The sequence below is a fragment of the Elgaria multicarinata genome, chromosome 19, assembly GCF_023053635.1.
Source record: "Elgaria multicarinata webbii isolate HBS135686 ecotype San Diego chromosome 19, rElgMul1.1.pri, whole genome shotgun sequence".
NCBI classification, from domain to species: Eukaryota; Metazoa; Chordata; class Lepidosauria; order Squamata; family Anguidae; genus Elgaria; species Elgaria multicarinata.
The window spans coordinates 2,622,964-2,633,528 of NC_086189.1; the positions used below are offsets into that span (position 1 = coordinate 2,622,964).

General features: G+C 51.9%; 1 protein-coding gene across 2 annotated transcripts; it reads left to right on the forward strand.

Annotated features, from left to right (window-relative positions):
- Positions 1 to 742: 742 nt before the first annotated feature.
- Positions 743 to 8,672, forward strand: LCNL1 (lipocalin like 1). Of its 2 annotated transcripts, none has more exons than XM_063144811.1 (7): positions 743 to 908; positions 2,758 to 2,897; positions 3,675 to 3,775; positions 4,638 to 4,745; positions 6,595 to 6,696; positions 8,010 to 8,031; positions 8,615 to 8,672. In XM_063144811.1, the coding sequence occupies exons 2-7, from the start codon at positions 2,767 to 2,769 to the stop codon at positions 8,619 to 8,621; spliced, it is 471 nt and encodes a 156-aa protein (XP_063000881.1). In that variant the 5' UTR covers positions 743 to 908; positions 2,758 to 2,766; the 3' UTR covers positions 8,622 to 8,672. The 2 variants fall into 2 exon arrangements, with proteins under 2 accessions (XP_063000881.1, XP_063000880.1); XM_063144810.1 differs by lacking the exon at positions 743 to 908 and adding an exon at positions 1,334 to 1,671.
- Positions 8,673 to 10,565: the final 1,893 nt, after the last annotated feature.

Here is a 10,565-nt window from a genome sequence, read left to right on the forward strand (position 1 = left end):
ATTGCCGTGAGGAGGGTGGAGGGTTCCGCCCCCTGGCCTGAGGGTACACAGCCTGGCGCAGTTCCCAATTCGACTCCGACGCCTCCCTTCCGCCATTGTACAGCGATGGGGTGCAGCATCACAAGCCTTCCTCACCACAGAAACACAACGCTGGGGTGCCCTGGCCAAATCGCCAATCCCTGCTCCGGCAAGGACTGGCCCAACCCAACCAGCGCTCCAGGGCCCTGGAATGTGGGGGGTTCCAGCCAATTGGGGAATCTTGCAAGGGGACCCCTCCCTCCAAAACTTTGGCGATCATAGCTCCATTTCAGTCCGTGCAAATGAATGGAGCAAAAAAAGAAAAGAAATGCTTTAGGGTGGATTCCTGCATTGAGCAGGGGGTTGGACTCGATGGCCTTGTAGGCCCCTTCCAACTCTGCTATTGTATGATTCTATGAAAAGCCCATCCACCCACCCCCACCCCCAATTCTTCTGGTTTTGTTTCATTTCATTCGTTACATTTCATTCATTACATTACATCGCCAAAACTCTCTGGGCAGTTTACAAAGATTAAAAACCTTAAACACACATAATATAAAAGCAGTTTAACAACAGACGTATAAACAGAGCAAACACACCCACCCAAACGTTTTTACTTTTATTTTATACTGTAGTTTTAAGCTATTGTGTCATGTTGTATTTTAAGGTTTAAATTGTTGTGAACTGACCAATACTGAGGGCTATAGAAATGCAATAAGTAAATCTGTCCATCCCATGACCTGTTGTTGCCAAATGCCTGGAAGTAAATGAAGGTGCTGAAAAGATAATGATGTTGTTGCCAGGCAGGCCTTGCCGGGGAGATCGTTCCACAGTTGGGGGCTACCACCGAGAAGGCCTTTGGAGGAGGCGCCTTGGATGATGAATGTACTGTACGAACGTTTCCTCTTCACTTCTTTCGTGTTTTCACTTCGCATTGGGGAGGGGGAAGCGCGCCTGTTGAGGAAGAAAAGGCAGAAGTGCTGCACAAGGAGGCCTTTGTCTGTCTAGCGCTGGGACAAAGGGTGGGCGACTTGCAGCCCCCCAGAAGTTGCTGGATTGCCATTCCCATGAGCCCCAGGAACAATGGTCAGAGATGTTGGGAGTTGCAGTCCAATAACATTGGGAGGAACTGCTATGGTAGAGGCAGCCCATCTGGAAGCATCCGAGGTCTCCGCTGGAACCGCCCCCTCACAGGCCCTTGGGTACAAGGCACAGGGGGCAGGTGTGACATCTTAGATCACGGCAAATATTTCATCAGCCCTTCATCCCCACCCCAACCTGCCGGTTCTCTTCTTGTTGGGTTGTGCCAGTTGTCCGTTACCCAGCCGGAGCCTAGCAATTATCGCTTACTCCCGGGTTACATGATTCCTCGGATCCAGTTAGCCGATCCAAAGAGTTGCATAAGTGGTGGGGTGGGGCGGATTTTTGGCAGCTCTGCCCCCTTCTGACACCCAAGAGGAGAGATATAAAGCTAGGTGCCTCCGAGCACCCGGGATCTTCCTCTGTCCAGCTGGGTCTCTATCGGTACGTGAGGTGCAAAAGGGGAGAGCCGCAAACATGGAAGCCAGACCGCACCATCTTCTGATGGTCCTGCTCTGTGCGTTCTGCGTTCAGGCTGATGTCGACGTACAGCCGGATTTTGATCTTGAGAAGGTACTTCCTGGGGGAGGCTAACAGGGGAAGATGGCGTTCTCCCCCCCCCCCCGTTTTATGGAAATCAAAGCCATATCTTTGATTGCAGAACTGGGCAAAGGCTTCCCACAGCTGTCTCCACCTTGGTGCCTTCCAAGGGGTTTAGACCACATCTCCCATTATCCCCAGGGAGGGCTGGGAGTCAAACACATTGGGAGGGCACCAGTTGGGCACCACTGGTCTATAGGGTGACCATATTTGGGAAACCAAAAAAGAGGACACCTACTGTGTTTGGGGGGAAGCAGCTTTCTGAGTCCTGCAGAAAGTACGTTATTCCCCCGCCACCTTAAAGAACCCGATTGGAGTGGAGGAGGGGAAAGGATTTCATTCTGCACCACCACCATCCACTCCAATTGGGGCCTTTTCTATAATGTCCACGAATGACCCACTTTCCCCTTTAAGACCTCAATTGGAGCTCGGGGTGGGGGAATGATGTGCCTCAAGAAAGCATGTCATTCCCTCCTGCCATGCTAATGGCAGCCTTAAAGGGGAAGGCGTGTCATTCCAGGACATTATTGAAAATTATCGAAAATCCCCCCTGACACCATGGAAAGAACAAAAACCAGGACAAATCCGGGGAAATCCTGACAGTTGGTCACCCTACTGGTCTACCACTTTCCTTTCCAGCACGTCGGTTTCTGGGGGGCATCTAGCTTCCCCCTGTTGGAAGCAGGGTGCTTGAGCAGAGGGCCTCTGGGTCTCTAACCCAGTGGGACTCTCCGTGAGATTGCAATTAATATGTGCATTTCCCCAAGAAGCCGTGTTTTCAGGCTTGAATCAAGGATGGGGGTGCAGGGGGAGGAAGAGTGCATTATTGGGAAACTGCATTTTTCCTGTTTGGAAGAAAAGCCTCATGCTTGCATTTGGGAGTAAGAAGGAGCCTGGAGGTGGGGAAAGGGGCATTTCGAGGAGCTGAAAAAATGTCTGTTTGCCCATCTCCGTTCACTAGGGCACGGCTGGTGCAAACACAGATGCCTGTGGGAACTGAAAAGGCAGCTGCACCTTTTAGCCTCACGGAAACGGTCTCTCTCTCTGCCCCCCCCCCAGTTTACAGGGATGTGGCACATTATGGCAGGGGTGTCAAATTGCCCCATATTCCAGAGCATGAGGGACGTGATGAAGACATCTGCTGCAAAAGTTGAAGCCCATCCAAATGGCGACATGACAGTATTGACCGGCTACCCCTTGTAAGTGTCCATGTTCATCCTTTTGCTGGTCTTGGGAGCCCCTGATATTACAGGGCTTGGCTGAGATGGAGGTGGGGACATTGTGTGTGTGTGTGTGTGTGTGTGTGTGTGAATCCCCCCTTGAGACACTCTCCCTCGCTGTTTCCATGAAAATTGGGGGTGGCTGCAAAAACAGTCAAAAAGTTCTTCTGTTTTGAGCAAGGGCAGGAAACATTGCCCTCACTCTGATTTGGCTTTGTGATATTGACATGTAGCCAAATCTGATTGGCTACATGGTGTATGACATCATCATGGTGGTCATGTGAAATGAGATGGGGTCAAAGACCAAAGGATGTGGGGGAAAGAAACCTGTTCCCTGGCCAGGATGCCACCCCATGATAATTGACCAGGGGAAATGGGGAAGGGCCAGGAAAATGGGCGTGGCCTTCTGGGGAACCCTGGAGGGCTGATTTGGAACTGGACAATGGCCGGATTTGGCCTGGGGACCTGACGTTCTCCACCCTAATGGCGCGTGCCGCTAGAGGTGGAACAGCTACTCTGCCCTGCCAGGAGAAAAGTGGACATTCCAGAGTAGCCCACTGGAAAAAAATTGGGGACTACAACTGGATATTGACATCAGGTGGATCTCCTGTAGAATGTGAGTGGATCAGGTGTGGCGATCCTGTACTCAGTACCTCCCGTGGAGCCTCCCTCCCTCCCTCCCTCCCTCCCTCCCTCCCCTGTAAATCCACAACATCGGTCTTCCCTCTTTCCCCTATACTTTTTGTTTATTTACAGCCCTGACGAATGCCAGAAGGTGGAGATGTTCTTTAAGAAGACAGATCAGCCTGGACACTTCACAAATGTGGATACACAGCCGGGCCCCAAAGTTAAAACAGGTAGCTGCTTGTGCTTTTTCTAAAAAAGGACCCAGTGAGGAATTAGGTTTACAAAACAAAAACAAAAAAAGACCCAAGGGCAAAGGGATCCTAGGCATGTGCGGGGTGCCTCTTAAAGGTACCGCTTATTGCAGGTCTAAGTGCGCTCACTGTTGCATGCATGTGCGAAAACACTGAACATTTGCGCTTTTTTTTTAGCTGTGCTGGATGAGATGGGCGGCCTGGGTGTTGCTGCCCCCCCCCCCCACGGTCTTTCCAATGGTATCAGTGGAAGGTTTTATTCTAAGCTTAGTTGGCATATGGGGTTTGGTGTGTGTGTGTCATTGCAGCATGTGGAAAGGGGGTGTTCAACAAGCTGGCGCCCTCCCCAGCTGCAATACTCCTGGGAAAATGGCCTCCTGCATGGCAACCAAAAATGCAGTAAATAAATAAATAAAATAAAATAAGCTGAGAAAACAAACAAACAAACAAACAAACAAACCCTTTCACCATTGATCTCAGGAGCCCCTGACTAGCAAGACCTTCTTCTTGGCAGCCCAGCTGGAAAAGCATTTTGCCCATTAGTAGCACTTGGTTCATTCCCTTCTCCTCCCCTATCCATAAAGGGGGCAGATGCTATAGGGCGGCAGCCCTACTTGGAGGGGGTGCCAGGGTGCAGTGCAAACGGTTGGGCAGCTGCCTCCAAGCAGTTCCAGTCGGTCGGACTTAGTCATCCATAGGGTGCAGAAGGATCTGGGAGCAGGGGTGTGGTGTGTGTGTGTGTGTGTGCGGGGGGGGGGCACAGCACCCAAATGGGCACAGGGCTTGTGGTGGAGGCTCTGGGCTGGAGCTAACTGGGGTTTGGGTCTGATTCCTTGTGCAGTCAAGAGAGACATGCGGGTGATTTCCACGGACTACCACCACTACGCCTTCCTCTACACCTTCAAGGAGGTCGAAGGGGAGCCCAGCAGTGCCACATTCCAGCTCTACAGTAGGTGTCCCAAGGCCTGGACCTTCCCTGGCTGCCCCGTCTTGTTCCTCGGGGCCGCTGTGGGGTGCTAGCAAACCTGCATCCCCCCTGGCTGTTCCTTTTGACTCAAGGGTTGTGCACACCCTCCGACTTTGCATAGCCCAAAGCACCCCCCCCAGCCATGCTGAACCTTGATGCCAGCCCTGAATGGAGCTCCCCCCCCCCACTTTTCTTTGGTCCCCTTAGGTTTCATTTTCTAAGGGGATGGGTAGCTCTGCAAATGTTGGGGTTCCCCTGAGCCTGCCAATCTCCCGCTCTTGTTTCTCAGTAGCCCCAGTCTGGCTGGCGTTCACTACCTGTGCCTGCTTTTAGAAGGAGCGAGAAGGACAAAGCAGCGGGAGTGAATTACCAGGGAGAGGGACCCCCGGGTGCATGCCTCTCCCTGGCAAATGGGGGCACCGTGCCTGTGGGGCTGCGTGGCTCGGCCTGCAAGCAGCGCACGGGTGTGCGAAGGGCCCCGCATCGCATCCATGGAATGACACTAGGTGGCTGCCCCATTGCAGCTCCTGCGCCTCCTCTGGCTCGCTCCTTTCTCTTGCTCCCTGCGCAAAGCGATGGTCTCCTCCCTCGGTCGTTTGCCCCTTTTCTGCCTGCGCCCAGGAGCTGGCTGAGCTGTTAAGTCCAGTTTAAAATCCGTGTTATTATGTACCACTTCCAATGGTCATGAGACCTCCCCACCTCCCTGCCCCACCAGCTTCAGGTGGGGCAGGGAGGTGACACCTCCGCTCAAATGGAGAGAACTTGGTCCTCCATCTGCTCCAGAGGACAAATCTTCTTCCCTGTAGAGAGGGAATAAACCAGTCTGACTGGGACAACAGCTTCAGGCTGGAGACAGCTCAGTTTTTGTTCTGTGTTAAGCTGCATCCATGTCCATGACATTTTAGGAAGTTTGAAAGCACACCCGAGGGCCTTGCAAACTAGAATTGGCCAGAAGAGAGACAATGGAAGAATGTGGAGGTCATAGGAATGAGAAGAAGACCAGGCCAAGGTTTTTTAGCCTTTATAGGAGACTTTGAATATACATTGCCTCTGGTAAAGCTGGCTTTTGAAACACAACAAAACCCTTCCAAATCTGTTTAGCCAGTGGGGAAGGTGGGCTTAAGCGTCCACATCGCAAACGGTAATCCTGCTTTCAGACAGTCATGAGCACCTTGAAAGAATGCCTGTCTGTCTCTAGCCTCAGTCACAGTTGCACCCCTCACCCCCACTCCAGTTCAGTCCAGGAAAACAGGACGTTTGCAAACTGTTGACCCATTTGGTGGTAACTTGGGGGGGGGGGGGACCAGTAGCAGTTAATGGAGTCATATCAAGGTAGGTAAAAGTCTAGTCTAACGAGCAGAGTCATATCACATTAGGCAAGGTCAGGTCAAGGTGTTATAGTCCGGTCAAGGTAGATAAATTGAGGCATGTCAGGAATCCTCAAGGCAGTTGTCCTCTTAAGCAGAAGACAAAGGGTCTTGGAGAGCTCCAAGTTGTTCCTGCCAGCTGGAACTCTTTCCTACAAGGACAATAGGAGAATGTTGTCTCAGCAGGGAACTAAAGCCAACCAAAGCCTCTCCTGGGAGAGATGACTGAATGATTAAAGGGTCTTTGCCTGATTTCGTAGACTGAGGTATCTGTGAGGCTGGGAAGATGGTGGTTCTGCTGACCCGGTGATGATGACAGGGCACTGGCTGTCCTGTGCCTCATCCTCATCAGAGTCCTCTGCTATACACTAGTAGGTCTGAGGGCTGGGGGTCATGACCCCCACAGCCTCAAATGTTAAGTGTATATTTGAACAGATCCTTATTCTCCTCTCTTCTGGATGTAGCCAGAGCTCCAGAACTGACTGATGAACTGATAGAGAGTTTCAAGGCACATTACCACAAAGTGGGGCTGACTGATGACCTGATGGTAAAACTGCCCAAATCTGGTGAGTCTGACCTCTGAGCTTTCCTGTCCCCCTTTTTAGCATGGCCAATAAAAGTGTCTCTCTTACTTGTTTTAAATGTTATTTAGTTCCTAAGAACTAGGGGTGTGCACAGCCCCCCAATCCACTTCGTGGCCTGATCCGGAAAATCCGGAGCGGGCCCAATCCTCTTCGCGCCGCTCCGCCCGTCTCCTGCTCCGCTCCGCGGAGCGAGATCCGGTTTTGCTGCCGTCACTATATGGACGGCGGCGGCAGCACAAGATAAGCCACCCACCCACCCCGCCCCCTTACCTTCCTCCGTCACGGGCTTCAATTCAACCGGGGCCTCAATTGAAGCCCACGATGGAGGAAGGTAAGCGTCCCTCCTCCCTGCTTCCTTACCTGGTGCTGCCGCTGCCGCATGGGTGGCGGCGCCAGCAGTGCCAGATTAGTCCCCCTCCCACCCCACTTACCTGCAGGTGAAGCTCCGGGTTGAGGCGATCCTCTTCTCCTCGATCCGCAGCCCCCCTGAGTCGCCTCCACCTTTTCCAGAGGCGAATTAGGCCGCCTCGCTCCTGCTTCTCTGAACCGAAGAGAAGTGGAGCACATCCTACTAAGAACTGGTCCTTAAAACAGAGATGCCCAGGATTGAACCCGCTTTATCACTGAAGTGTGGGCCGTGTGAAAAGTATCCTATTGAAAACACACACTGAAAGCCGACGCGGTATCGTGCTTAGAGCAACGGTCCCCTTCTGGGGATCTTCCATGCTGCCAGTCCAAAAAAGACACTTGTTCAGCCCAGGACAACTTCCCCTAGCCAGATGCCTTCATGTGTTGGACTACAGTTCCCGTCACTTTCATCGGCCAAGGCAGCACTAGAGGCTTTACCAACAAGGTCCCCAGCCCTGCCTTGTTCCTGAAGTGGCCACATCCATGTGCTCCCACGCTTACGAACCTCTGAGCGTCATCAGGCGAGCGCTTTGTCACACGCTCACTAGTGCCCACTTACGGATGTTCGCGTGTCCTTTAGACGGCGTTGTCTGCCTCCCATGCACCTCCTGTTTTTTTTTGCCTGTTTTCCATCACAAAATGGACCCATTTTAATCAACTTTTTTTTAAAAAAATGGAATGTGCTGCCATTTCCTGTTGTGTGCAGGAAAAGTAGCATGATAAAAATGCCCCCTGAATGGGTCACGTGGTCCTTGTTTACTTTCTATTTCTTCTCTGGGTAGAAAGAGAAAGTATTGTGGGACAGGAGTGGGGGTGGAGAAGCGATGGTAGGGAACCATGATCCTCCCCCCCTCCGTTTGATGATGCTCTCTTTCTTTGTGTTGCAGATGTGTGCTTCAAGCTTCTCAGGTGAGTCAGGTATCCAAACTGGGGGCACTTTGCAATCGCTGGGAAACTGGGCATCGGAGGACGGAGAGCTCCCTTCATTGTAATGGAGAGATGGACACCTGGCATCCCATATTGATTTAGGTTGCCTGGGATCAGGCCCTTTGTGTGCACAAGGAGAGGCAGACACTGGGGGGCTGTAAGAGCCTCCCCGCTTTCTGAGGGGACCGTGCTGAATGATAATTCAATGTAGTGCAGTGGCTAGAGTATCGGACTGGGAGTCGGGAGATCTGGGTTCTAGTCCCCACTCAGCCATGGAAGCCCACTGGGTGACTTTGGTAGTCCAACCTACCTCACAGGGTTGCTGTTGTTGTTGTGAAAATAAAAATGGAGAGGAGGAGGATTATGTACGCCGTCTTGGGTTCCTTGGAGAGAGAAAAAGGCGGGATATAAATGTAACGATAAAGAAAATAAATAAAAAATAACTTGGGCCTGGCGTCGACTGATCAGTGGGGGAGCTTGGCGTGTGGGCGATTCTTGTAGCTTTCGATGGCCTTTTGGGACAGGGCCACAATCCTGTGCTCCCCCCCCCACTTTTGTGTTGCAGTGCCTGAAGTGGTCCTGATTCACCAGCAGCCGAAGCGCTCTCTCTTCCCCACTGCAGGAGCTTCTCTGATCCAGGAGTCATTGCTGCTCTTCACACCTCTGTCCACCGCCACGCCCCCAAGTGCCCCTCCTTCCTCCATCCTCTCCGTGCTTTGGGTGCTGCCTCCTTCATATCCCATCTCTGTCCCCTGAATAAACAGCTTTAAAATAGATACTTTCTCTTTAGCAATTTGTGTTTATGGGATTCTCAAGGGGAAAGAGGTACAAAAGGGCCCCCGTCATGCCCCCCCCCCACATAGAGACACAGTTACAAAAACCTTGTACGTGGAGACACTCAAGAGCTCATCCTGTTGGGGGTCTCATGAATGCATTTGGAAAGGGACCCTCTGATGAGCTCCCCAGAGCAAAATGGGACCAGAGTCCTCCATGCAGTATATCTAGGTTGTGTCTGCCTTCCAGAAGAGACAGGGTTTCGCTCATTGAAGGTCCCCTCACCTGATTTCGGGGGAGCCTCTTTCCCCACCTAACAGTTCAACCGATTCAGTATCTTATTCAGGGTCTCTATGGGTAGCATTTTCAGTGGGCCGGGGGGTCTCCCATGGGAGTGAAGGGGTGGGGAAGCTCACTTCCATCAGGGCAGTTGATCCCGTGTAAATCTGGATCCAACCCCTCAACATCCTGGATCCAGATTTTCACCCACGTTCCCGCTAAAGAGTCCTTACAGATAACTTCTCCCCTGCTTGGGAGGACGCCAGCCGTCTTTCCAAAGCATCCATGTAAGCCTGTTCGCTGAACCATTCATTTGCCAATGGTTGTTCTTTACCCTCAAGGGCTTCAGAGACAATGAGGACTTTAGGGAGGGAAGGTCACGTGTTTTATGTGAGAACATCCAGTGCCTGACAGAGGAGCACAAGGCCAGGGAAGGCAGAGCCGAGTACAAACATACGGACACACAGGGTGAGATGACAAGGTGGGCCTTCCCCTTTCTGTGGTCGAGACCCCTTGGAGCACCAATGGAGAGAGACCCCACCAAAGGGCCTCTCCGGGCGGTCCGGGTCTGTGGTGAAGTTCACCATGCGCAGTCTCCTGGGGACATCTCTGTGTGGGAGCTACATGCCTCTGTGGGGGCCTCCCATGCCAGCAACCTTCAGCGCCCCCGGTGTGCTCTTCAACCCCCCCCCCACAAGCTCTTACTCCTCCTTGCAAGGGCCTAAGATAAGCCTGAGCTTGTTAATGCTCAAAAAATGCTCTAAACCCCAAATGCCATCACGACCCCATTCTTCAGGGAAAGCTCGCACCTTCTTGAGTGTGTAATCGCATTTAAAGTGTGCGTTTCCCCAAGAATCATAGAATAGCAGAGTTGGAAGGGGCCTACAAGGCCATTGAGTCCAACTATTGAATAAATTGCAAAATGCCTGCTTGAATTAGCTAATCACAAGACCCTGAATACACATCCATGCCTAAGATAGTAGGATGGGAGCAAAGTTTTATGTTCTGAGTGCAAACTCTGCCAAGGAACAGCAACGTGGCGTTTAAACGTGTGACTCTGAAGTAACCTCACATGATTGTGACTCATCCCCATTGTTTGTATGCTAATATAAGGAATTACCTTTAGATTGTTCGGGGCCAGACCCTGCAGGGCGCTAGCTTGTTGGAGTCTCGCCTTTCTCGAGAAATAAAGCTGAATTGCATCCGCCGAAGGTCTGCCTGTCTGATTCCACTCTGAAGGATAAATTGGCACAGTCCTCCAGGGGAACGAACCTCTTTCTGCCATTTTGGCAACACAACCCCCTGCTCAATGCAGGAATCCACCCTAAAGCATCCCTGACAGGTGGTTGTCCAGCTGCCTCTTGAAGGCCTCTAGTGTGGGAGAGCCCACAACCTCACCAGGCAACTGATTCCATTGTCGTACTGCTCTAACAGTCAGGAAGTTTTTCCTGATGTCCAGCTGG